Source organism: Suillus bovinus (assembly GCF_016758785.1).
Source record: "Suillus bovinus strain UH-Sbo-P2 chromosome Unknown EDB93scaffold_16, whole genome shotgun sequence".
Taxonomy (NCBI): Eukaryota; Fungi; Basidiomycota; class Agaricomycetes; order Boletales; family Suillaceae; genus Suillus; species Suillus bovinus.
The window spans coordinates 315,162-339,513 of NW_024542072.1; the positions used below are offsets into that span (position 1 = coordinate 315,162).

Here is a 24,352-nt window from a genome sequence, read left to right on the forward strand (position 1 = left end):
CCAAAGCCCACATTTCACAGATTGGAGTAGTAATGGCGGCAGAATATTTATGGGAACCACTGCTTCAAAGGTGGTGGTCGCACGGAAGTCAGATCGCCACAAAGATGCCAATTTCTTGAGCGAACAGTGTCTTTCTGGAAACGCCGATCGAGTTCATGGTAGTGGTCTCAGTACTAATCAAGCCCTGAGCATAGATTTCAAGCTTGTATTGAATGTGGACAGAATTTTGGACCACAACCGAAAAGGTATTGCAGGTCTAACATGATTAAACGTTAGCCCTGGAGGAAATATGAAACCATGGGAAACAGCGGACCATTGCACAGCGACTAATGTCCCTGGGGCTAAGAAGGATTAGAATGTGGCATATGAGCTCTGTAGGAAGCGACAAGAATCCAACCGCCATGATCATGGTTGTAAAGAAGAGGGGACTTCAGATTTGAAAATTTTAGGAGGCCAAACCTCCTTTCCTGAGTCACGTTGACGGGGCGAGTACTTTCTAGAATCCAGGCGGAGGGCGAGTGGTAAGCGACGGTCCTTTTCATATCGAAGTCCATGCGGACCTTGCAGGATGTAGACCAAGAAAGCAGAAAGCACTGGATTACAAAGGAAATTCCAGAATTATTAGGAACTATAGACCGTGCAGCACAACATGTACGATACCAACTGTTAGGAGCACGACATGCGGCCGTCGGCCGAAATCGAGCACCTACTATAACTCGACGTATCCGATGCCTTTATTCTGCAGGATATATAATAGATCAACGTCCTCCGAGTCGCAAAACTTATGTATGCAGTCATGCATGCTCGTTCTTATGAAAAGAAAGCTTCAGCGGGGGATGTATCCGGGATGGGAGTTTGTCCATGAACGGCTCGACACGTTCGATGGAGGAGTCCCAGTATGATCACGTTGGCCACTTTCTCTTCGGGAGCTAAACGTGCGTCGTGACTCGTGAAGGTCAAGGCGTTGCCCCAACATTGCCCAATTCCGATGAGTTTGGTGGTGACACGTGACCGCGTCCAAAATTCGATCCAATTTTAATTTTTCTCGCATGCACTCAGACGCTGGCAAAGCTTTATCTCTCCTATGGAGCAAGACTGCCCTCATATGATCTAAGTATCTGACATGTTTCGGCTGTTCGGCTAGGACACACTGGGTTTATCCCTAACTAACCCTAATGGACACTGGGTGGTCTAAGCAGCTGGTCATTGCCGTAGGCACAGTTGATGCGCACTCACCATCTGGTCACACTGCAGCGATGTCATCATGTCTGTATGATTTGCGGCGGCAGTAAGTGACACATCCTCCTGCAGTATTCATGCACGCAAAATCGACGCAATCATTACCAAAATAATTGTGGGTCACTGGCCGCTCCCAGTCACCGATCATTCCTCCAGGCCTGCGCAAGGGTATGCAGGAGGGCATTCGAGATTGCGGATTCACTGGAGTGGGCACAGATTGGACGGTTGCAAGGCGAGCTAATATGAAATCATGGTCACGAGTCTAAGTAGTGAGTGGTGTGTTGGTTATGTGTATGCATGAGTGCTTGTATGCTAATAAGCATGCATAACATTATTGACTTCGAGGCACTATAGCCAAACGATCTCTCATTATTACTGCCGTGGTCGCGCGGCTATCCTGCACTTTATTGCGATCTCCGAATGCTCTCCACAAAAGCAAGAAGATCATCTTCCAGCATTGGTTTTAATCCATAATTGACGTCCAGCTGAAGGTCCAAAAGACGATGGTCAAGCTCCTGGACCAGCTCAGCAGGCGCAGTATGTCCGTGCTCCAATTCAAGCTGGTCGAGCCATGACCGAAATGTATGGATCTCAGCGCCCTCCACATTGACGTTGAGACCAGGACCAGTCGTTTCTCCTTCTCCAACTTTCTTGGGAGGTTTGAAACGTATAAATGCATACGCATGGCGTCGATCTCTTTCCAGTTCGTCCCCAGAGCTCACTCTCGGTGGAGTATACAATGCAAACACCCAGCCTTCTCCTTGGAGACCTCGCAGTGAATACTGCGGGATACACGTAACCTCCCTATTCTCGCTATGTGCTTCGCGGAACCCAGAGAACAAAGTGACAGGAGTGACAGCGGATCCACGTTCCAGAAGATCAAGTTGCCATGAGGAATCTCTGGGGCCGGTTGCTACGAGATTTATGATAGCGCGGGTGATGACGGACGGCTGGAACGATGCTACCAGATCTAGGATAGCGCGGATTATGACAGACGGCTGGAGCAATGGTAGGGCGCATGCAACCGGATGGCTATGCGTGCCTGAGGCTCGTATGTAAGAGAAAGCAATGGGGTAGGGAGCGTTTTCACACGCAAGCTCCAGAGGCTGCAAAAGAGAGGGATGCAATAAGGCATCGAGTGAGCGAAAAAGATGCCTATTGTCCCGCAGGAGCTTATAGACGTCGTCATTTTCTATTAAAGGGCAACCTAGAGTTATCAATTTGTTCAAGTGCGGAGCAAGCTGCAGGATCCTTGGGACGATCTTCGCCGTGAGGTAGGAATTATGGGATAGATCGAGTCCTCTCATTTTGTTCCCATGCATGTTCAAAATTTCTTCGACCTGATTGTCTCGTAGAGCTATGTCCGCAAGTGATAGCAGGCCATTCTTGTCGTTCAACTTCTTCATGACAACACTGTGCAATAACGGCATTCCGTTACGAGGAAATGGCACTAATTCCTGCAAGGCGCCGTAGACCTGAAACGTTTTCCCAGCCCGCCAAAGATCATACATTTGTTCGATGTCGTATGCGTCATGGGTATCCTGTGTAATGGTTATGGTTGGAATTCGTGCATTTGACTTCTTCGTTAGCTCTGGTGCGACTGATTGTAGCAGAGGCATCCCGACGAGCTTTCTGACCTGCTCGCTGAGCGTGAAGTCAAAAGCCTCAGATCCCGAAGAAGTAACGTCTTGGGGAATCTCAGTCCTCTTGTATTCCTTTGGCCAAACTGATATCAGAGTATCCAGGTTTATCAGCTTTACGCTGTCAAGTTTTGTGACATGCCCATCGTCGTGTAAATCACCGTCTGTATATGCATGCAGATATTGGCGCGCAGAGAGCGGCACGCGTGGAGGTGGGATTCCTCCATCCACACCGCTGTTTGCCGTCCTTGCGACATGAACGAAGCAATATGTTGGCGACCTCACCTCGGTGAGGTCAATCACAGTAATATCTTGTTGATCGTCTGCTGAACAGACTCAGTTGTCATCTACGTTTCTCTCAAGGTACAAACCTGTTCCGCCGTTTCTAATAATATTCTCATCGAGTGGAGAATATTGAGTATACCCAACATTTGGGTTGCCAGGGGTGATGAACTTTGTGCTCCAGCACATAGCCATGAGGAAAGTAATGAAGGGGCAACAGACAGCTGGTAGATCCTCGTTACTGCAATACTTCTCGTGCAGAGCGCTTGTTTCTGCTTCTATTACTTCCCTATTACTCCCATGCTTCACTACGCCAAGAAAGCGATAAAGACAGCACAGCGCCATCGCGCCTTGACATTGCGTGACGTGATATGCTGCCACACAGCGGTACTTGGTAGATCCTGAACCCGCTGTCCGGACGCGAGTGATGACGAATATATGTTGTCGTTCGCCCATTAGAAATGAGTCTGAACGAGTAGGGAATGTAGGATGTGAGCTCGACGGTAGTGTGGAGCCTATGAGTCAACGTCAAAGACTAATATTTTTCGGGAGCGACTTAATCGGAAGTTTTCCTCTGACAGCCAAGTTGTCCCCGTGAGTGACGGACGCGTCGGCCGTCACGACTGCGACAGGGTCTACTTAGTAGTTTATCTAAACTTACTATGCCAAGTGCGATTCGTTATCTGACCAATGAAATTTCATTCAACTTTTCAAGTTAACGCGCATGTCAGGCCTTAAAGCTCAAGCACGCATCGAGGGTCGACATCAAGTTGTCACTGGTTCATCAACGGTCGGACAGACTCAGGCTCAACCTGACTGCCTGAATATTCAGCACCAAACGTATTACATCCTTTCCAGACCATCATACTCGACGTAATGGTTCTGCAAGAGAACATCTTGGAAGTGTGGAATGCTATTCTAAAGAAGAGTGAGTTCCACAACCGTCATAGTGCGACATCAATGCTGAATCCGGGTTACCGTTTGCGCTACAGGAGATACCACTCAGTGAGCCAATATGTCTTCTGTCGTTGCAGTATTCTCATTGTATACCACAGGTTCGACCGTGGAGATATCTCTTTTATAATCGTGGCGGGTGCCATGGTATCTTTCATGATACCGGGTATTGGTTCGCAAATCTTTCTCACTCATTGTGTTTCCCATCTGCTCACCTACGGTGTCATCAGCTTTTCTATATTCCGGATTGGCAAGAAGAAAGTCCGCTTTGTCTCTTATCTGGGCAGTTAGTGCCAGCAATGCAGTCTGTATATTTCAGTGGTACTTCTGGGGTTACTCGTTGGCATTTTCGCCAACTGCCACCAATGGATTCATGGGCAACCTTGCCAACTTTGGCCTAATGAATGTCCTTGGCGACCCGTCACCAGGTTCCCCACTCATTCCCGACCTGTTGTACGCATTCTATCAGATGGAATTCGCATGCGTCACAGTAGGTATCCTGATGGGTGGAATCGCCGAGCGTGGTCGGGTTCTCCCGGCTATGATTTTCGCCTTTTTGTGGATGACCTTGGTTTATTGCCCCCTCGCATGCTGGCCGTGGAATATAAACGGATGGGCCTTTAAATATGGCGTTTTCGATTATGCAGGTCAATTAATTATATTTACTGCCATATGTATTCTCTGACATCTTTTCGCCTAAAGGTGGAGGCCCCGTGGAGATTGGAAGCGGGATAGGAGGACTTGCTTATTCATGGGTGCTTGGCCGCAGACAGGAGAAAGAACTTCAGAACTTCAGACCACACAATGTTTCCATGGTTAACCTAGGTACATTCATGCTCTGGTTTGGATGGCTAGGTTTCAATGGTGGTAGCGCTTTTGGGGCGAATTTGCGCGCCGTGATGGCGGTGTGGAACTCTATGCTTGCTGCTGCATTTGGCGGCATCGTTTGGTGCCTCCTCGACTATCGTCTGGAGCGCAAGTACACCATGGTCGGGTTCTGCTCTGGAACCATCGCAGGTCTCGTAGCAGCCACACCTGCTTCAGGATACATCCATCCATGGGCGGCAGTCGTCATGGGCATAATCACCGGCGCTGTGTGTAATTACGCAACTAAAGGTGTGACTATTGGATTACTCGGGAGTGCACTTATTAACAGGACCCTGAGTTAAACTTCTGCTTCGTGTGGATGATGCACTCGATCTTTTTGCTGAGCACGCTGTCGGCGGGATCTTGGGTCTCTTGATGAACGCATTTTTCGCTTCCCGTTCCATCATCGCGTTAGATGGCGTCAACACAAATGTTCCTGGTGGCTGGGTCGATCACAATTGGAAACAGCTTTACATCCAAGTTGCCTATATCTGCGCGACGTGTTCATACACATTCGTTGTTACTGCTCTCCTCGCCAAGGGCATCAACGCTATCCCTGGCCTCCACCTACGCACAACAGCTGAGGGTGAGAAACTCGGTCTTGACGAAGTCGAGGTAAGCCTTATCATGCTCTTGATTTTATATCAATCTAATAAGAGTCAGATCGGTGAATTTGCGAACGACTACATCGAAGTACGGCGTGACTTCATGGACTGGACGACATTTGGCGACGATATAGGTGCACGCCGACCCAGCGCCGCTAATGGCAAACACCACCAGCCAGACCTCGTGCAACAGGATCAACAACAAAATTCACACCTTGAAGAACTAAATCACGATACTAGGAGTACCGATGAAAAGACCCTTGAGCTCCCCCAGGTCGATGCAGCCTCTCTTTAATTGCAGATATATTTCAAGATCTTCTTTCGTCTGTCGTCCCGGTTATTGCAGGCACCAATATCCGCTATGTTTTGTTTATTCCTACTTCCCAGCATAATTATTCGGAGGGGCACACTGCTAACCTCCTGTGCATCACTTGGCTATAGCACATCCCAAAAAAAGGGCGTATCTATATAATGGTACATATAGTTGCCTAAATATCTACTACGGTATTCTCACTACATCATCATATTTATCGCTATCGTGTTGCTTAGCCAGAGTGACCGTGTTCTGTAGCAAAATGGCCTATGGTCTTCTCCCAAACCCTGCCGCTCCTGAGCATAAACAGACTGTGAGAATCATGTACCGACGGCCGCATGTACGTACACTTCTGGAGCTTCAATAAAGCGGGTCAGTATTGCTCGTTCGAAAACATGTATCACCAGACTTTCATCCGTAGGCCGGGTCATACTTTGATGGAGACATAATCTTTACACTGCGATCGTCTTCCGTGCACCTTTTTCGGCGCATTTTTTCTTGGACTTTATTTGAATGAGTAGGTGTAAACACGGTGATCACTGATAGTCTAATCTGTAGCCGGACACAAGCGCGATCAATTTCCAGGTCGTTTCCCCAGTCCGTACGGATATTGGCTCAGAACCAACAGATCAGAATCTTGGCTGCGCAGTGTGTTGAGGTCCTAGTCGGTTGGTATCCGCAGGCGTTTGAGTGCAAGAATGTTCCCGATATGGTTTGTGCTGTGGAGCGATGGGCCAGCAGAGATAGCTGTGTATGTAGACGATGGTGACGGTGGCACTTCCGAACGGTGATTCGGTCATGATCAGCCAGGTTCATTGCAGGTAAACGTGCATTTACAACATCTAGATGTAGACGCACATGCTGTGGCCTGTAGAGGGACCGGGGACCAGGGTAGATATCAGAGACCGGTGTTGAAATACTATCAGGGAATCTGAAAGGAGTAAAATACTAGGATTCGGAATTGAACGTTTGAGTGGTTGATCACGTGACGCTATATACGATCGGAGTTTCCTAATTCGCGTTATCTTCTGTGGGATGCTGGTCATAACAACGTTCGTCAGTAGTATACCTTCTTGGTAAAGCTGTGAGCTAATATCAGCTACCTCCGCTTCAAACCAGTACCCGTGGTCCTGACATATCCTACCCCTTGACCAATGGCAATGCTTCCGTCACCGGCGTCACCGTGGGATATCGCTTCCACCTATCTATATAAGTGAGACATCGTCCTTCAACCCGTCTTCATGTCTACCACATCCTCCAAGAAATCCCCAGAACAACCGCATGAGACGGTAACCAATCGTCTCACCGAAGTCGGTGCTAAGGACCAGCGTGCCTATGAGCGCGCTAGGCACCAGACAAAGGAGCGGCGGGAGTACACACACGTGAAGGAGCGCAAGGAGAGAGCGGCTGCTGGAGCACCCGCACCGGCCCTCAAGGAAGGGCATGTCAGCAGGGCTGCTAAGAGGGCCGGCATGGAGTCCTGGGATAGCGATGAGCTCGACTCTCGTATGCTCACTGAATCGGGACGTCCCGTCAATGTCGCACCAGCGCCGAGGACCAAGTCTGGTTTCTCCAAGATGGCGCTTGCAGATTTCATGACGTTCAGGACCAAGAAGCAATTCAAGTCGCAAGGTACAGTGCTGCCAGATTTCATTCGTCGTAATTCTGACTCGAAGTTGTGCATAGATGCTGACTTCGAAGTCCTTCCACCTGTCCGTGCGGTCATTGCTCTTGATGACTTTGGGCATGACATTGAGATCAATGAGCCCTGGGAATTCATCTCTCTCGCCCCCGAATCTCCCACTTGCAAGGGTCTATCCTACGCTCAGGCTGCTGCTCTGACGCTTTAGATCATGCTATTGCATTTGATCAGTAATACACCACATCACACCACACCCATTACGACCTAGTTCATTCCTAATTCATTCATTACGAACTCACGTTACATCTCCGAGCTCCACGTCTTACCGTGTCGGTCCTTGTTATTATTATACTTAATGGACTGGGCGGTTTATTTAGACTTTAGAGGATCGTGTAATATATTGATTGGTGTTGGATAGTCCGAAGCGAACATGGTAAAGCCGAAATTGTCCAAGTATGACTGGTAAGCCTAGATACACAAGTCGCCTAATAATATTACGCCCAGACAATCTGACGATGGCACAGCACGAACAACTATGAAAAGCCGGTGCGTATAGTTGGATTGAACACAGGCAAAGGATGCGCCTGTCCAAATCTGAGTATTTGCGGAATGACAAATGTATGTTTCAGACTTACCTCCGTGTTGAAGACATATTCTGTAAAACAATGTGATACATGAGTTACGTCTCGTCAATTAAACGAGTGACTCACCGTTGAGAGGAAGCACACTCGAATCCGCAAAAAGGAGATATAGATACTTTAATGTTTCGCTCTGATGAGAAAACTGAGTCAGCTGCGACTATGTGGGAAGAGCAAGAGTCACACACCATCAGGAAAGTCTCCATTTTATCGTCATACTCCACGGGAACTTGATCCACATTTATCACACTTGCGTACCCGCCTGTTGGGATACGGCAATGCTGTTCGATGGCCTGAAATATCGCCCAGCCATAATCGCGATACTTGGGATCGCCGGTGAGCCTGAAGGCAATGAAAATAGATTCGACGGTTTCCGGGCTACAGTAAAAGCCAAATCTCTCATGAGTGGATGACGGAACAGAAACAAACATACCGGAGGATGTACCGGGCATCAAAAGGAGGAGGGGCACCTGAGCTGGTAATTCACAAGCGAGTCAGCATGCGGTTCGATGTGACAAGTGAGTCAACATACCGCGCGCCTTTGATGTACCAGTCCGTGGAAGCCACTGAATCACCCATCCCATCGCCCAGAGCACGGAAGTGCGCAATTTCAGGTGCCAGGCCGCTGATCGCCATATTCAGTGCTCATGTAAACACTACCGAGGTACATCGAAACATACGTTTGGGTGTCATGTGTGGCCATACAGGTGTTAACGAGTTCCACTCCTGTAAGCCAATCGCGTTTGCCGTCGTCGGTGAGTTCGTCGGTTCGCGGTGGAATCGAGACATTGTGAACAAGGGCACCAGACGTCGTGGCACCGAGCATAAGGGAACCGCCAAGGAAGCACACGAGATGATCTTGCTTGGGCATTAAACGCCATCCGCTATTGATCACACATTAGGGCGTTTATCATCAAAGAATGAGATATAGCCAACATTTCCCCATTTTGCGTCCGCTCTGGGTTAAGTTCAGCTATAAAGAGAAGCTGACCGGAAAGCCCTCGTTTTACCAGATGTGTGTAGATGCCTGTCATCGCAGTGACATACATCTAAAACGTATAATGAATGATGTTGAGATCAGACTGTCAAATATACCTCGTGATATACAAGCTCCGTTTGGTTCTAAGGGAATTATCAGACTGTCCGCCATCAATCTTTCCTGTATACTATACTTACAGTTTGCAGGTATTGTTTCCTGTGACTCAAGGATGAAAGAAACGTTAAACTCGACATTATATCGACTCACAGCAGATATTCGTAGTAAGAATCCCCGCGAGATCCGACTCGAATCGCCGAAGTTTGATATTGACCCGATTTCGGACTGGCATATAAGATGTATGCTTGGCAATTTTATGAATTCATGACTTACTCAAGAAAGATGGGGGCTAGTCCGCTCGACATTGCGCTCGCCCTCAGGGTGGCCATTACCTGAGACAATGTAGGACCTAGTAAAGAACACAAGCAAAACACTCACATTTTCAGCCTTCTCCCAATACGTATCCTCATCTGTGAGGTATGCCAGATAGCGGAACTCAAGTTGTAATGTTGCAGCCTCGGCAGTACTTACATACCCGCCATTATCCCTATCTGGCGCGCCTTCTCGAAGCGCTAGATTGATGAATGACAATGGAAGACCAGACTCTGTATCAAAAACGGGCAGAATGCGGGTACCGAGTTCCTGAGCCTTCTCGAGAAACACAGGGTCGTCCCCAGACAAATGGTATGCTGACAGTAAGCCTCCCAGGACTCTAATTGTTGTCTAGAGACCGAAAATACATCAAGTCGCTATTACGCCATGAGAATATTTCTACTTACCTCGAAGGTGTTGAATTTACCATCCCGTTCGAATGAGAGCTTGTCTGCCACCCATGCCCTTGCACGCTGGTACTCGTCCTCCAGCCCCATGATAATCATTGTGTCGATAGAGTCTACCACAGTATACCCAATACCCCCCGCTTTAGTTAAATTTGAGCCAGTGTGCGAGATCGGGTGGTACTCGTCGTCACCCATAGCGTCTCTTTCTACTGAAATCAGTCGTTTGGCCCACAATTACATGAACTGGGCTATTACCGTATGCAAGCCACGCATGCTAAGATCAGGTGTCAGTCTACGGAAAGCTGAGAAAATACAAGTTTTCGTACTCTAAAGGCCTCTACCACTGCGTCTCGTTTTGCTTCGTCCGCCGTTAAGGTGGGGACGTAATCTGTTCGTACTCCTGGTAGATGACTGGCAGGTGTACCAAGGAACTGGTTGAATGGATTCTTCACTAGGGTAAGTAGAATTCTCCAACTTTGAAGGTGTTTTATACAGACATTGTAAAGTGCCAAAGCCAACACAGCGGCTAATAATATATATACTTTTGGAAACGCTGGGCCGGCCTTGGCTTCACTGTCCGTCTGCATTGGTGTTAGTCATTTCAGCGACCAAAGTAACTGTCAAGTACGCACTTGTCGACCATTTGTGAACCCAGTGGCTGCTTTCTTCCTCTGTCTAGCTTCCATGACTACGAGTGACAAAGTGAACCAAGCAATAAGCGTGGGCAACCGAATCGTACCTGCCTAGGCCCGGGCAGACCGATTCTAACGGCAATTTGACGGGCGTAGCTATTTTGATGCGCCTGGAGTCTGGACCTGCGGCTATGACGCCTTTAAATATTCCATCTGGATCTTTGGCCGCCGCCCCATGTATACATTTGTCCCGGTTCAAGTGTCGGCGCCGGTTCGGGCCGGTAACTTGCATGATAAGGCCGGATCATTACAACTCTTAACCTTTCTGCTCGACTTATTCTCATTCTGAACGCAACATGGCCATCGAACTAGCACCAATCACCCTCCCTGCCACTGCCAGTCTTACTGATTTCGATCCCGATTTTGGTCGAGAAGTCAAGAACGTGAGCCCTGGTGAACTAACTCCTGAGCAATTCAAGGAGATTGAGACAGCTTTGTACACCGTAAGTCTCGGATCTTTAGCTGGTGAAATGCACTCGACTCATGCACTTTGCAGCATGGAATTCTGCTGTTCAGAGATGTTACACTGACACCGGAACAACAATATGCTCTAACGAAGGTAGACAAATTCGTTGACATAGCTTTCAACATTGTTCTCATGTTCAGACAGGCTTTTGATCCTGAGGCCGAATCATATGGACATGGCAACAACAAGACGCAATCTACCAAGAAGTCTATCCTTCACCCAGACCTTAAGACTATTCCCCGGGTGCCCCAAGTTCAACTCATCGGCAATGGCATGGTCTACAACCATGAAGGTCTTGAATCCGCTGCTCTCAAGCATCCCTCACATACCACCTTCCACAAGACCCGTGTCTCTCCTGAAAACGAGGACCTGGGCATCACCAGATTCTATCGCTGGCACATCGATGCTGCGCTGTACGATTATAATCCACCTCGTGCGACTACCCTCTACGGCATCACCGTGCCTGGGGGTGATCGGCAGACTGTCAGGTACAGCGACGACGATGATCCATCCGGGGAGACCCTGTCTGTGCCTCTGGGGACCACAGCTTTTGTGTCAGGAAAGAAGATGTTTCAGATCCTGCCGCCTGAGTTGAAGAGCCTTGCCGTTCGGACTTCTGTTCGGTACGCACCACACCCTTACGTCTGGATGGCACCTGCCCGTGCGAAGTCGGACGGTCTAGGAATTGTGAACGAAGGTCTGGAACTGCCGCTGAGCGAACTTCCAGAGTGGGAGCAATCGAAAATTAAAACGCTGCCTATTGTACGTCCTATTACTTCCACTCCGCGGACATAAGTTTAAAAAAGCTGCGCACGCGTAGCTTTGGAAGAACCCTATCACAGGCGAACTACATTTCCAAGTGCATCCTTGCGGTGCTCAAGAACTTATCGTGAAACCCTTACCACTTGGCGCTTCCCGTGAGGGTGCTTTATACCCCGATGGAGAACATATCAAGGACCTTGGGAAGGTTCGCGAACTTCTGTACTTGATGCAGCGGCCCGGTATTGCACCCGGGGTATTATTTTTGCTTGCTCTTTCTCTATGCGAACTGATACGACTTTGCTTAGTTGGTGTATCCACACGACTGGAAGGAACGTGATCTCGTTCTGTTCCACAACCGCGGTTTGCTTCACACCGTCGTCGGTGCTTTCAAGCCTGATCAAGTTCGCGCATTCCATCAGTGCAACCTCGCCGCGTCCGATGTTCCCGCTGGCCCTACAGAGCAGGATATCATCGCATGGGCTTAAAGTCCAATCACATCCTGAAACAGTCACTGTCATGATCATTTTCTATCCGAAGCATATATGTACGATACTATATAGAACTGTACGATATCAATATGACACTCGATACTCATTCTCATGCAATTATCTCTTGTAATCGATGTACTCATCATTATGGACTACCTGGTCGTCCTGTATCCAAATTATAGCGTTATCCAAACAATTTGTACTACAACTATCCAGGTATCGCAAGAAGAGCACGACCAAGACAGGGCAGGAGATGCCATAGGCAAACCGTACCCGCAATTAGGGCTATAGAGACCAGATAACTAAGTGTGTGAAGCTAGGCAGATCCAGAGGGCATAGGAGAGGAAATCAAGAACTGGTTCAATCGAACGCGGACAAAAACGCGAAGACAAGTTTTAACGACAAAGAGGATAAAGGAATACGAGATCAATATTAAATCAATTTTGTAAACGCAAAGCATCAATGAAAGACAGGCGGCACGAAAGACACATACAAGACAACGACTGATAATGATCAACATATGAGGCAATCAACGTTATCCACAGCGACGATTCATCGGACGAGGACGCGGGAATATCAACAGTTGTCATTGGATTTAGGCTGCACGGTTGGCGGAGAATGCGGAGCTGACTTATGGGCTTCGTTAGAACCTTCGCGCGACATGGATGAAGGTGAAGGACTGGAAGATGGTCCGGGTCCTGCAGAGACAGGTGTGCTGTCTAGGTGTTCATCAGCAGGTATACTGTTACTGCGCGCCATGTCTTTCCTAGGCACCAGGGGAGCGGAGCTGAAAGCGTTGCGGAAGTTGTACATCGAGCGGAGGTCGCTGAGACTGTGTGTTGTCTGACGATGGTGACCTTCATCCTCAGAAATTTCTGTTTCCTCCTGTTCATGATCTGTCTCCTCAGCCTCCTCACCCATGACAGTCCGGAGGGAGGAGACCGCGATGTTCGTATTGTTCATGAAGCCCGCGGCAGCTGGGGTGTGATACGAAGATGTTAAAGAAGTAAGCGGAGGAAGAGAGTAGGTGCGCGGAAGAGTAAGAGGAGCATTTCGGCTCGCAGCTCGTGAAGCAGCAAGACGTGCCGGATGGATTGGTGGAGTGGATGCAGCCGATTTAGTCTTGCGTGCCGGGCGGACTGCTCTGCGGGTACTGCTCGCTTTAGACGAAGAGGCGCGTTGAGCCGCTGCAGTAGAACTGCTATCATCAGGAGCAGAATCTGCAGTGGTAACCGGATGTACCGAATCGACAGAGGTCTGAGAAGAATTGTCACCCTTGTGGACACGTAGATGTTGAAGCAAATTATCGTTCCGGTTAAAACGTTTGTCGCACGTGGGGTGAGGACAGTCAAACGCTGATCGTGACGGATATTATCAACAAAGTCCGGAGAGGCGATGATGCAACAAAGACGCTCACGTTTTTCATGTGTATGAATAGATCGGATGTGCCGTTTGAGATGCTCTCCACGGCTGAAGCACTTGCCGCAGTCCTCCACTTTACAGACATAAACGCGTCCCTTGCGTCCTTCAGCTGCTTCTCCTTCTACTGCGGCATCGTCACCGGCGGTAGGGACGCGGCGACCGCGACTCTTTTTCGTCAGGTTCGGAACGGGAATAGGGGGGGCCGTGCGTATCCTCGGTCCACGACGTTCAGAAGTAAATGAGGAAGAGGAAGCGTCAAGGAAAGTGTACTCCCCAGGCATTGGGGTGCCACTGGGTTCGAATGGAGGCGTGACCTCCTTTAACTGAGGGGTATTCTCAACCATTGAACCGGAAGACGATTCCGGGATCAACACGGTAGGCTCCATCTTGAGAAGCTTCGATGGCACGTAACTTGGGTCTTGATCTGCCTCAACGTCAGTTTCGTCGTCGACTGCCCGCGCGTCGAAAGATCGTTTGAGAGAAGCACTAGATCCTCTGTATGGCGTGTCTGGGGGGTCACCTCTGCCGTGTTTTCCCCAACGAACGGTTGGACGACCTGTTGTTTGAGAACGCGTGACTCTTCGAGAATTCGGGTTTGAATCAGTTGAAAGATTTAGAGAGTCCTGTAAAGGTATATAATGGAATGTAAAGAGTGGCGTTATCCTGGTAAATATTATAACGGAATATAAAGCAAAAAAAGATGCTGACCAAATTATTAGGTTGATTAAGGTCTACTAGGGTGTCGTCGTCTTGTAAAGGTGTTGGTGGAGCTCCGGGAGATTGGACGAATTGAGATTCAGGGCTTTCCATCGTTTTTGCGACGCCTGATGGGAGAATGAGAACAAGGGGCTTTTCGGAGACGACGACTGCTCACCTCTTCGACAAAGATTTATCCAATGGTGTTAAAGACTAATTCTACGGTATAAAGCAGCGTTGAACTGTGTTTTCAAACCAACAAAATTTCCTTGCAAGCGAACTCTGGCGCAGGGGATTTCGGACAGGGGTCCTTCGTTGTTTTTTTGCCAAACTACCCCGTTCACACGATCGAGCCCTATCCACGTGTTCAACCGTGACGGTCCATGGACCACCTGTATCATAGCCCGGGACCGTCATGATCACTCAGTGCACAGCGGACGACGCTGTCAACGTCTATACTATATCGTTCTGCATAAACTCTGCTTTTAGTTCGGTGATTTTCATGCTAATACACTGGGAGGGTACTCGGTGTTAGCTGCCATTTTTACCACATTTACCAATATAGGAATCCTCTGCTCTGCTGCAGGGACCACCACTACCGGGCGCTTGGAATACCTGTCGACGCTTCCACAAGATCCACTATCCATTTACTGCCTTGTCTCAGCAGTAGCCGAACTGGAGTAATAATTTGCCTTCACTGTCATGTGGCAGCTACCAGATTCGTTCGACACGCACCTTCGTAGCTTTGGTTTGGATAATCTTGACCTAGATTGTGTGTCCAAGAATGTACGTACTGTGTTCTGATAATCCTGTCGACGCGACACAGTCCAGAGGCAATGCAGTTATTCCCAATTTCCGCACTCCCATCTACAACGGGCTGTCCAAATAAACGACATCGTCGAAACACTTTCCGTTCACTTACCGGTGCTTACTTCCTTGGTTCATTAAATCGCCGTCCTCCTTGTTTTATTTTACTATTAATATCGTTCTAATCCATAGTCCCACTGGCCGGATCCAACCTGAACAGCGTGTCATGGTGTCTACAAATGAATAGTGCCTGTTGGCTCTCGCACATCCGCGGCATCGATTGATGGGATGTGTCAACCTTTCCGTGGACGATGGGGCGTCATATGCTACTATGCACTGAGGCCATAAACCATTAAATCATCTCGAGGCCCACAGTGACGTTGCCTGCTTGCCCTGCTTGCCAGTCACTGTTCTCGAACGCGTGCTCCACGATAAGGTTATCTCTTCGAGGCTATGCACGTACACTCGCTAGAATCGTTTTGTATGTTCTCCGTTGTTCTATGTACACACAGTACTAATGTACACATTTGCTAATGTAGCAATTCATCACATCGTCGGGACCTGCCGACTGATTGTGGAGTCATGCGCTTCGGCATTGCCCTTGTTTCCTCTCCGAGTCATTCCGCTCAGTGTTTCCAAAGAACGTGTCAACTTGCCTAATGGCAATACGGCGATTTTGTGTTTTTGGAATATATTGGTAAGTTTAGGGAGCCTATTTACTCTTCGGGCGCTCGTGTTACGCTGACTCAACATGAGTAGGTTTCTGGATTTGGTGATTGTCAAGTATTGCCTTTGCTGCTTTGAAATTCATATCAATAATCAAGATGTAATTGGTTGTAATTGAATTTGAGACCGTCAGGACACGCAGCAGACACTGACGGTCACGTTAATTTCGCGATCAATCGGCACCTAAGCTACTTTTTGAATCCAGGGATTATTGCGACATTACCCTTGGATCAGTCACCGCACGGCATACTCATGCTTGCCACTGGCACAAATCCAGCAAGGCTAGCTATTGGATTAGCATGGTCCCGGTCTCCAGTTCTAGTTCCATTCAACAACGCTAACTGCCTGTCCGTTCACACAGGTCTCCGCTTAATAATCGTCGGCGCTCCGTCCCAACTGCAGTGCCACCACTCATAGCCTGCTAAATCGGATGTAAGTCGGAACTATGCTGGACAAGCGTTAGACAGCTGCGGTGTTTGTAGACCGCGCAGATGAAACACATCTGCAGACGAAGCCAGGGTCGTCTATTACTGATCTTTGGTGTATTAAAATGAAAGTTGCCGACTGTCGCTCCAGATCAAGTTGTACGCTCAATCGAATTTAATTAATTTTATGGCTATCTGATGGGGCCTTACGTCCCGTGGACACTCGCTCCCGCCAAAATAGTCAGTCAGAAAATGATTTACCGAATTCAGCTGTCTGGCGGGCATTTCCATAACGCCCCTGCTCTATGGAGATAGAACAGGTGCTTTAGATTCGAGTATCAACCGCAAAAAGGAAGGTTGAGCGGTATTGTTGATTCTTGGCAAGTCTCTATCCAGGATCACATTTGCGTGCACACGCCTGCCAACCGACCTCTTCATATATGAAACTATCGATTTTAATCGATATGCGGCGCGATACGAGTGTGATTCCCAGGGATGTAGTCGTTCATGTCAAGTGCCATGAATAGATTCTGGCCTAATTTCCCGTAGAAGCCAGTAAATAGATGATACACACCGCAATCAGGGTGGCTGGGGTGATTGAGAAGTGCGTGATTGGAAAGGAATGGCGAGGTCTACGGCAACGCAGTATGAATTTAGAAGGCAAGTAGCACGGTTGGTGTGGGGACCTGCCGGAGTGGATTTCCGATTCATAGATATGAAAGTGTGAGGTGAAACTCTCAGGGAGCTTCTCGAGGAATTCTTGATTTACGTCGCTTTGACACCCCTGGCGCGACTGACATGCGGTGACAGGATGGAGCGGAAGCCTTTCCTGGATAATGGACTGATTAGCTACCGTAAAGAGGTTTTATGCTGCAGGGAGGAGTAAAATATCAGGCTGCAGGGAGCCGAGTGCCTCGCGTTGGGAAATGACTGGTGTAGAGATCAAAGAAGGTAGCCTAGGCACAACTTTGTACCTAAACTAACGATATCTCTGTGAGTATAGAAGGCGGCCCATGGGATCCCTACCTCTCTGACGTAGAGATGCTATTCGAGAGGCCAAAAGGGTAGAACGTTCGTGTGATTTGCAAAACTGTTACGATGATGATAACGTACTGGACGAAAGTTCACGGTTTGAGATCAGTTGCTGTTAGATCGGAGCTTCCGCACAAACCTTAGATCAGGCTTTAGCCTGAGATGGCAGCTGCTCCCCTGCTGGTGCTTGTGAACCTTAGCTCTCCAAAAGAGCAAAGATTGTCGAAAAGTGTTCGGTAGCCTCGTGCTATGACCAACGGCCATGATAATTGAAAAGGACTACATCCAGAGGATAGCCATTAAGGAAAGCTGGTCCCGAAAGATCCCCATCGAAGAACTGACAATCCGGCAAAGTAGGATCAACAATAGTACACAGGTAAGGCTTCTCTAGTATGATCGCAAATGAGTTTCGTTAAATCGTTCTCTTGACTCCGTATCACAACCAGGTTCGTCGGCGGTGCAAGGTTTCTTCAGGCTGACACTAAGGTTGTAACCTTAGATTTTATCATCCGCTCTCGTTTTGTAGGCTGTCCCCTCTTTCACTCGGAAACTGCGGTACTCATTGACAGAAGTTGACACTTTTATTGTTTCTAACAGAAACATCATCATTTTGACGAACACTCACGATTTTTGAACACGACGTGACTCATTCAAAGGGCAGTGCACACTCGCAGCATTTTGCTCCACAGCCTCGATCGCATTTCCATACAACTTTCCAGGCCTCGGTGTCCCGCCGTCGACCAACGCGCTCCCCGCGATTGTTCCATTCTCAGATCTTTTTCCCCCTCAACTGTAAATTACATTCACAGCCACACGATCACATCCCTTTAAGGTACCTGAACGCGACCGCTTGCCTTGTGCGCGAACCTGGTGATTGTCCTTGGTATGACCAATAATTTCCAACTCAAATCAATTCCCTTATTTTAGTGCTCCAGATAAATCTGGGCTTATATTCACTCCAGACAAGGCAAGACCGTATTACAACTCTGTCCTTAAAATTCAAATGGACTCGAATATTCGTCCCTCTTATTTCGACTCTGCTCCTTATCCTTTCCCCCATCATCTAGCCCCACGACAACAGTCTGGACATTCGGCCGCTGTCAATATGACAAGCTATCCGTATTTTGCTCGCCCGCATTCCCATTCCAGTTCTAGTCCTAGTCTTGGCCATTTCTCCCCCTCTATTCGTTTCAATTCATGTTACTCCCTCGCACAGCAGTCGCCACTTCCTCAGTCCCTCCCAGACTATAGCCCATACCCGTCAGACAGCTCAGCTGCTTCCGCTGAATCTCCGCTCTCTTCATCCTCGGCCAACGAGAGCCCGCTTCCCGAGCCTCCCATCGATTCCATGGAGAACGACACATCGCATGTTGTTGGTGATGATTATTATCCATACATCATGACAGATGACCTGGTCGCCACTGGATACTTGTTCCCGCACGCTCCACGGGCGTTCGCCCTATCGGGGTATGTGGCTGAAAACCCGGAGGTGTATAAGCAGCCTGTCGCAGCGCCGTTGCCCATGCCCTTGTCAGTCGCAATGGGGTATACTTATTCACCTGAAGCGAAGAAATTTCAACCGTTGTATCCTCCGCAGCAGCAGGAAACGGATCCTCAGCAATACAGCAACTCCTTGTATGGCTCTCCTCCTACCCCCGCGGCCCATCTCATCCACCCTGCGGGAAGCGATGCACAATCTTATCCACAGGATTTTGATGCTGCATACCAGCCGCAGGCGGCCACAAGCTCTTATCATGCTTTCCCGGCTTCGGTCCCCCCAGCCTCGCATACCTGCTACCAGCAGCCTCGTCAGAACATCAAAGTGGAAAGCATTCCCGACCTTGTAGCTCCTTATAGCCCGCCAGCTAATATTTCTAACTCGCCCACCAGCTTGGCGGTCTATGATGGTCTTTTTGAGACAGGTGCGTACTCGTTGAATGTCTAGTCGTTATACCTGACATCCTCAGCATCAGGTTCACCCCCAATCGGGCAGCACGACACCGGTATATCGGAACTAGTGATGCGCTATATGCCAAACCAAAGCAATTCCTTGTCATCGATGAGCATGCCTGTGCTGCCTGCGCCTGTTCCACGTCAAGCATATCTTGGATCATCCATCGTTAGCGATTGTGAGCGCACGTGTCAGGAACAGGAACAACAACGACAGGCTTTGAGAGTTCAAACACAGGGTTTGCAGGAGCAGAGAACTGTGCGACCTGCGGAGGTATCACCCGTGATGGGGTTCACGGATCTACCGGAACCTGAGGACGAGGATGCTGAAGGCGAGCCGGACATTGCAGCTTTTAATCACCATGGGTCTAGCTCCAACAGTGGACATAGTTCAGGGAAGAGTCGCTTTATGCCCCAGGGCTTCGTGCGACAGCCTAGTGAGACTTTCCTTGTTGAGAGAGACAGTGATTTCAGCTTGGATGACGAAGAAGACGCAGACGGTGTTGACGAAGTTGGCCTTGACAACGATGATTACGGCGCGGAAGAAGTACAGGATGACGATGGAGACGGCGACTTCGTACCCCACATGCGAACAACGTCAAAGAACACGCGAAGCTTACGTTCTCGATCTTTTTCCGGCAGGAGTTCGGCGCGGTACCATCCTTATGGTTCAGGACTCCCACAGCCTGCACCAAAGCGTGCTGCGAAGTCACCTCTTATTGCTGCCTCCACTTTGACGCCAGGCTCGTCATCCCAGGTAGGAAAGTCTCGCAAAAACGCACGGTCCCTCCCTGTTCCCGTCCCAGTCCCTAACCTCACGAAGAAGTCGAGGGGTCGTCGCGTGCCGACTGTGAATAATACCGGCGGCAGCGGTCGGGCCCGAGGTTATAGTGACCCCCTCGGAAGTCGGATCTATTTGTGCGACATTAGCGGCTGTGGCAAATGTTTTGCAAGAGGGGAGCACCTCAAACGACACATCAGGAGCATCCACACCAATGAAAAGCGTAAGTTTACTTTTTCTACTGTCTATCCCCCCGTTCTTATCAACGATGACAGCGCATAGATGTCCATACCCTGGTTGTGGAAAGGAGTTCAGTCGGCACGATAACCTAGGCCAGCACATGAAAGTCCACAAGGATCTGCCCAAGTTGATGGAGAGGATGGGTATGGTGGATGACCTTTAATTACATCCACCATGATTCCGACAACGGCTTCAGGTTTGTCGTTGGTTCGGAATCCCAGACGCGCAGGACTCACGCCGCGTTCTCCGTATATTCTTCTGCGGTGTAGTCGGATCTCCGCCAGGTCTGGCCAATGCGACATTGTTCTTTGACCAGCCTTTCTCTTTCTCTTACTCGCTCTATGACTCTATTCTCTCGATCCCAGCTCATCTCCTGCACCCGAAATTCATTTGACAACTCTCATTTTCTGACTTTTTTCGTGTTTGCATTGATCAACTCCAGATGCATTCTGGTCACAATGCGCTCCAATCGCCGCTCGTCGTCTGGTTAGCTTATGTCTGTCACTCGCTTCACTGTCACGTCACCGTCATCTTCAAAACAACCACGTCTTCATAATTCTCTTCCTACTCCTTCGTATCATCTCCATATCGACGCCTGTATGCTCTCTGTCGTCACCACGTCGCCTTTCAGTTACCCGGAGCTCTTGTTCTATCCTTAGAGCAGCCTTTGTTCGCCACAGAAGACTGCGCCCGTTATGCCGCCGATTACATGCAAAGCTCGAGAAACATTTTCTTGACATCTGTCGATGCTGCCACGAAAGTCCAATGCCCCCATGCCAGTCATATTGTATCTTATCCTTGCATTCCATCGTCACGTTGTATCCTTATCACTCATCGCTTGCACTATCATGGACGGATTTTTTTATTTACCTCTCATCATCCTCAGCCGTATCCTAACACCAGTTTGCGTATGTAGCCATACGTTATGGTTGTAAACTATTTTACTTGGGTGTTTATTTCGGGGATTTGTTTTACAGGTTATTATTATTTTCTTAGTCTTTTTTGGGGAATTATAGGGCCTCATGATTAAGGCTATGTAGCCACAAATGAACAACAAATGCATGTGTTTTTATCTGCATCAATTCAAGTTGCGCCGTCCGGCAGCCTGCTAGCTTCTCCTTAGCGTCTCTAAAGGTTTTACGGCTCCCGATCGTGGTTCGCAGTGGGCATCAGGGCCACGTTACAAGGATTCGTAGAATAGCCATAACTCAGCGGCGTATTACATATCAGGCGGCGGCTGTACAATTACATGAGGGATTCTGATGAACATGTCACAGCTGTTTATATTACGAATAAGAGGACGCCTTTCCTGGTCAGAAAAGGACTCACAGGACAAAGTTCTTGAATGTTCCATACAGAGAACGATCGAAATATATTACTAAACAATTGGGGGTTAATAGATAGTAACCAGCGAGAAACGGTATGACAATATATGACTCGAGACAATAGATAACCAGGAGCTATGGATCATCTGTCATGATGGCGAAAAACTCTTGTTCGTTAATCTCTCCATCCTGGTCCAGGTCAAATTCATCTATCATTGCTTGCCTGCGAAATGGAAGAACAAGGGGTGAGCAAATTTGGAACACCATGAGCGGAAAAAAAATCAGTGACTTGACAAACAGCGGTGAAGAAAAAGCGGAAATGCAAAAGAAGGGAGCTGATGCAGTAACGAGCACGAAAAAGGGTGACTGGGACAAAGTGCCTACGTGCCTCTCACAGACCTTGCGCCCCAAAACGAGAATGAATGGAGTTAACTCACAATTCATCATCCTCCAATCGGTCACCGATCTCCTTTGCAACACGTCGAAGATTCCGGAGACTGATTTTTCCTGTGTTGTCATCATCGAACAATTGGAAAGCTCGGCGGATTTCATCCATCGGATCTCGCGCCAGGATCCGTTCACTCACTAGGAAAAGAACGTTAGCAAAAAGGGCGCGCAATCACGAGAAGATGCTGTGGGCGTGAGAGATCCAATTTTATCAAGACCCAATAATGTAAATATGAGATGCGTATCTGGCGCGTACTCATCGCTTGAGTAGAATCGATGCAACTGAGAAACTCAACTGATTTTTGCAAAATCCTCAAAGTCTATGAGACCATGACCGCTCTTGTCATGGTCTCGTAGTATCTTCAATACCTCTGCTTTCTTCATGTCAAAGCCGAGGGCGCGCATCGCAACCTTGAGTTCGTGGTAGTCCAGCGAGCCATCCTTGTCCGTGTCGAACAGTTCAAAGGCCTCTTTTATCTCTTGTTTTTGTTCGTCGGTGAGCTCCGGACGTGTGTGCGTGCGTCTCTTGGCTTTCTGAGCGGAAGCAGAATACATGGCGAGCGGATCGAGCGTGACGCTTAGCTCAAACAATTTGGTGGTGACCGAATTGACGTCTGTTTGACACGGACGCGTCTAGGACCCCTTGCACCCCTACTATAAATGTGAGCGTAATTTCGTCACGGTCGCGTCCGAGTCGAGTCAGTCAACTTCGTCCTTCTCTGAGTCATTACAACGACAAAGTCATTATAAGTTCTTCTGTATAATTGGGAGGCACCGCTAATACGCCTATAACAACTCAGGAATTTTCAGTAGAGCTATTCAGAAGATGACTTACTGTTCTCGTTGTGACCGCTCTTTCTACTCCTGGTCTGCCTACCACCAGCACATCCGAGACTCCTCTAATCACTGGGAATGCCAGAGTTGTTCAATAGACTTTGAATCTTGGCTAGGGCTCAAAGAACATTACGTTCAGAGCCCCTACCATGACTACTGCCAGTATTGCGACAAACACTTTGACTCCTCGTTTGAGCTACAGGATCATTACGAAGACGAGCATTATTACTGTGGCTCTTGTGAAAAAGTCTTGAAGAACGCCTTGGGCTTGCACGAGCATAACCGGCAGAAGCACGCCAACGTGTACTGTGTTCCGTGCAAAAGACTCTTCCAGTCTCCGAGCAACCTTCACTCTGTAAGCTTCGCTCCATTCTTGTGCCTGCGCAAAACCTGACCTAGACAACTAGCATTTGAACTCTAGCACACACCGCCCTAAAGACATCATCTGCCCCTTCAACGGATGTGACTTGGGGTTCACTAACAAGTCTGCTCTCATTCTCCATCTTGAATCCGGCTCATGTCGATCAGGCGTCAACCGACGCGTCGTTGACAACTGGGTCCGCGCCAATGACCGCTCTAATGTCATTACCAACCCAGCGCGGCTTATTACTGCTGGTGAACGTGCCAACGTTAAGCTTATCGCGACAGAGCAGTCGTGGAACGGGGAGGCCTATGAATGTGTTCTTTGTCACTCCCAGTTCCGGACTTTGATGAACTTGAATCGTCACTTGGACAGCCCTCGCCACCAGGAGAAAGTCTATCGGTGCCCTCTCAATACCTGCCAGAAGCACTTCGCCTCCCTTAGTGGGCTGTGTCAGCACATCGAGAGTGAGCGTTGTGGCGTGACCAAGTTCAGGGCAGTCCAAGACGCCATGAACGATCTCTTCGCCGGCGTCGCCCGCATCACATTGTAAAGTTCTACATGACGATTGAAGGTCCAAAAGCTATACTGGATACTTCTTATTCAGCCCTCGTGTTGTCTGCGTTCCTTCACATGCCACATCCACATGGTTTCATCACAGATAATCAGTTCTATTCTTCTACTATACATTTTTCATTCTTCAACCAGGAGCACTGCCTTACCCGTTACAAGTCACTATCTGCGTGCCTTAACATCCCTATTGATAAATCGATGATGATACTTTTTGACGACTCTGGCCAAAGCAGGTTTTCTGTTCTCCCTCAGTTGTATACTATAGTCATACCTTACATACGTTCTTATTTTCCGCGTTTCAATTGCGCCATAAGTGAATCAAATCGAAGT

General features: G+C 48.6%; 9 protein-coding genes across 9 annotated transcripts; 5 read left to right on the forward strand and 4 right to left on the reverse strand.

Annotated features, from left to right (window-relative positions):
• Positions 1 to 1,533: 1,533 nt before the first annotated feature.
• Positions 1,534 to 3,729, reverse strand: EDB93DRAFT_222446 (uncharacterized protein). The gene is made up of 2 exons (XM_041455769.1): positions 3,251 to 3,729; positions 1,534 to 3,202 (listed from the first exon to the last, which is right to left on the reverse strand). The coding sequence occupies exons 1-2, from the start codon at positions 3,615 to 3,617 to the stop codon at positions 1,644 to 1,646; spliced, it is 1,926 nt and encodes a 641-aa protein (XP_041309383.1). The 5' UTR covers positions 3,618 to 3,729; the 3' UTR covers positions 1,534 to 1,643.
• EDB93DRAFT_222366 (ammonium transporter) lies at positions 3,704 to 6,199 on the forward strand. Its single transcript, XM_041455768.1, has 7 exons — positions 3,704 to 4,089; positions 4,154 to 4,166; positions 4,217 to 4,287; positions 4,346 to 4,762; positions 4,818 to 5,231; positions 5,281 to 5,597; positions 5,646 to 6,199. The coding sequence occupies exons 1-7, from the start codon at positions 4,038 to 4,040 to the stop codon at positions 5,880 to 5,882; spliced, it is 1,521 nt and encodes a 506-aa protein (XP_041309384.1). The 5' UTR covers positions 3,704 to 4,037; the 3' UTR covers positions 5,883 to 6,199.
• A 738-nt stretch (positions 6,200 to 6,937) lies between these two features.
• Positions 6,938 to 7,968, forward strand: EDB93DRAFT_1135347 (uncharacterized protein). The gene is made up of 2 exons (XM_041449110.1): positions 6,938 to 7,532; positions 7,587 to 7,968. The coding sequence occupies exons 1-2, from the start codon at positions 7,142 to 7,144 to the stop codon at positions 7,748 to 7,750; spliced, it is 555 nt and encodes a 184-aa protein (XP_041309385.1). The 5' UTR covers positions 6,938 to 7,141; the 3' UTR covers positions 7,751 to 7,968.
• EDB93DRAFT_1271301 (glycoside hydrolase family 47 protein) lies at positions 7,833 to 10,582 on the reverse strand (the record flags this gene model as incomplete). The annotated part of the gene is made up of 17 exons (XM_041454337.1): positions 7,833 to 8,126; positions 8,178 to 8,197; positions 8,253 to 8,313; positions 8,369 to 8,558; positions 8,614 to 8,655; positions 8,713 to 8,805; positions 8,861 to 9,064; positions 9,117 to 9,229; positions 9,276 to 9,302; positions 9,357 to 9,375; positions 9,427 to 9,501; positions 9,550 to 9,608; positions 9,655 to 9,939; positions 9,996 to 10,201; positions 10,251 to 10,269; positions 10,322 to 10,426; positions 10,493 to 10,582. The coding sequence occupies 17 exons, from the start codon at positions 10,580 to 10,582 to the stop codon at positions 8,076 to 8,078; spliced, it is 1,659 nt and encodes a 552-aa protein (XP_041309386.1). The 3' UTR covers positions 7,833 to 8,075.
• A 231-nt stretch (positions 10,583 to 10,813) lies between these two features.
• On the forward strand, positions 10,814 to 12,690 carry EDB93DRAFT_222172 (uncharacterized protein). Its single transcript, XM_041455767.1, has 5 exons — positions 10,814 to 11,130; positions 11,184 to 11,246; positions 11,298 to 11,915; positions 11,974 to 12,168; positions 12,221 to 12,690. The coding sequence occupies exons 1-5, from the start codon at positions 10,984 to 10,986 to the stop codon at positions 12,398 to 12,400; spliced, it is 1,203 nt and encodes a 400-aa protein (XP_041309387.1). The 5' UTR covers positions 10,814 to 10,983; the 3' UTR covers positions 12,401 to 12,690.
• Positions 12,614 to 14,904, reverse strand: EDB93DRAFT_1327343 (uncharacterized protein). Its single transcript, XM_041455084.1, has 4 exons — positions 14,700 to 14,904; positions 14,534 to 14,649; positions 13,821 to 14,448; positions 12,614 to 13,758 (listed from the first exon to the last, which is right to left on the reverse strand). Exons 2-4 carry the CDS (start codon positions 14,633 to 14,635, stop codon positions 12,980 to 12,982), a joined length of 1,509 nt encoding a protein of 502 aa, XP_041309388.1. The 5' UTR covers positions 14,636 to 14,649; positions 14,700 to 14,904; the 3' UTR covers positions 12,614 to 12,979.
• Positions 14,905 to 20,047: 5,143 nt separating this feature from the next.
• Positions 20,048 to 20,645, forward strand: EDB93DRAFT_1082443 (uncharacterized protein; the record flags this gene model as incomplete). The annotated part of the gene is made up of 2 exons (XM_041445686.1): positions 20,048 to 20,465; positions 20,518 to 20,645. The coding sequence occupies 2 exons, from the start codon at positions 20,048 to 20,050 to the stop codon at positions 20,643 to 20,645; spliced, it is 546 nt and encodes a 181-aa protein (XP_041309389.1).
• Positions 20,646 to 21,566: 921 nt separating this feature from the next.
• On the reverse strand, positions 21,567 to 22,983 carry EDB93DRAFT_222904 (Ca2+-binding EF-hand protein). Its single transcript, XM_041455773.1, has 5 exons — positions 22,551 to 22,983; positions 22,245 to 22,392; positions 21,910 to 22,030; positions 21,812 to 21,860; positions 21,567 to 21,759 (listed from the first exon to the last, which is right to left on the reverse strand). Exons 1-3 carry the CDS (start codon positions 22,807 to 22,809, stop codon positions 21,943 to 21,945), a joined length of 495 nt encoding a protein of 164 aa, XP_041309390.1. The 5' UTR covers positions 22,810 to 22,983; the 3' UTR covers positions 21,567 to 21,759; positions 21,812 to 21,860; positions 21,910 to 21,942.
• EDB93DRAFT_222754 (uncharacterized protein) lies at positions 22,721 to 24,351 on the forward strand. Its single transcript, XM_041455772.1, has 2 exons — positions 22,721 to 23,443; positions 23,496 to 24,351. Exons 1-2 carry the CDS (start codon positions 23,081 to 23,083, stop codon positions 24,000 to 24,002), a joined length of 870 nt encoding a protein of 289 aa, XP_041309391.1. The 5' UTR covers positions 22,721 to 23,080; the 3' UTR covers positions 24,003 to 24,351.
• The last annotated feature ends 1 nt before the right edge of the window (position 24,352 follows it).

Excerpts from the sequence above, each read along its gene's own strand:
- EDB93DRAFT_222172 (XM_041455767.1), top strand. The coding sequence starts at position 10,984 with ATGGCCATCGAACTAGCACCAATCACCCTCCCTGCCACTGCCAGTCTT. Across the intron at positions 11,247-11,297 it reads AACAATATGCTCTAACGAAG|GCTTTTGATCCTGAGGCCGA; the intron begins GTAGACAAATTC and ends ATGTTCAGACAG. Across the intron at positions 12,169-12,220 it reads GGCCCGGTATTGCACCCGGG|TTGGTGTATCCACACGACTG; the intron begins GTATTATTTTTG and ends GACTTTGCTTAG.
- EDB93DRAFT_222366 (XM_041455768.1), top strand. The coding sequence starts at position 4,038 with ATGGTTCTGCAAGAGAACATCTTGGAAGTGTGGAATGCTATTCTAAAG. Across the intron at positions 4,288-4,345 it reads TTTCATGATACCGGGTATTG|CTTTTCTATATTCCGGATTG; the intron begins GTTCGCAAATCT and ends CGGTGTCATCAG. Across the intron at positions 5,598-5,645 it reads TCGGTCTTGACGAAGTCGAG|ATCGGTGAATTTGCGAACGA; the intron begins GTAAGCCTTATC and ends AATAAGAGTCAG.
- EDB93DRAFT_222904 (XM_041455773.1), bottom strand. The coding sequence starts at position 22,809 with ATGTATTCTGCTTCCGCTCAGAAAGCCAAGAGACGCACGCACACACGT. Across the intron at positions 22,393-22,550 it reads TGAGGATTTTGCAAAAATCA|TGAGTGAACGGATCCTGGCG; the intron begins GTTGAGTTTCTC and ends TTCTTTTCCTAG. Across the intron at positions 22,031-22,244 it reads CGATTGGAGGATGATGAATT|GCAAGCAATGATAGATGAAT; the intron begins GTGAGTTAACTC and ends TCCATTTCGCAG.
- EDB93DRAFT_1327343 (XM_041455084.1), bottom strand. The coding sequence starts at position 14,635 with ATGGAAAGCCCTGAATCTCAATTCGTCCAATCTCCCGGAGCTCCACCA. Across the intron at positions 14,449-14,533 it reads TTAATCAACCTAATAATTTG|GACTCTCTAAATCTTTCAAC; the intron begins GTCAGCATCTTT and ends ATACCTTTACAG. Across the intron at positions 13,759-13,820 it reads TATTCATACACATGAAAAAC|CGTTTGACTGTCCTCACCCC; the intron begins GTGAGCGTCTTT and ends CGTCACGATCAG.
- EDB93DRAFT_222446 (XM_041455769.1), bottom strand. The coding sequence starts at position 3,617 with ATGGGCGAACGACAACATATATTCGTCATCACTCGCGTCCGGACAGCG. Across the intron at positions 3,203-3,250 it reads TATTAGAAACGGCGGAACAG|ACGATCAACAAGATATTACT; the intron begins GTTTGTACCTTG and ends TCTGTTCAGCAG.
- EDB93DRAFT_222754 (XM_041455772.1), top strand. The coding sequence starts at position 23,081 with ATGACTTACTGTTCTCGTTGTGACCGCTCTTTCTACTCCTGGTCTGCC. Across the intron at positions 23,444-23,495 it reads CTCCGAGCAACCTTCACTCT|CATTTGAACTCTAGCACACA; the intron begins GTAAGCTTCGCT and ends CTAGACAACTAG.
- EDB93DRAFT_1135347 (XM_041449110.1), top strand. The coding sequence starts at position 7,142 with ATGTCTACCACATCCTCCAAGAAATCCCCAGAACAACCGCATGAGACG. Across the intron at positions 7,533-7,586 it reads GAAGCAATTCAAGTCGCAAG|ATGCTGACTTCGAAGTCCTT; the intron begins GTACAGTGCTGC and ends AGTTGTGCATAG.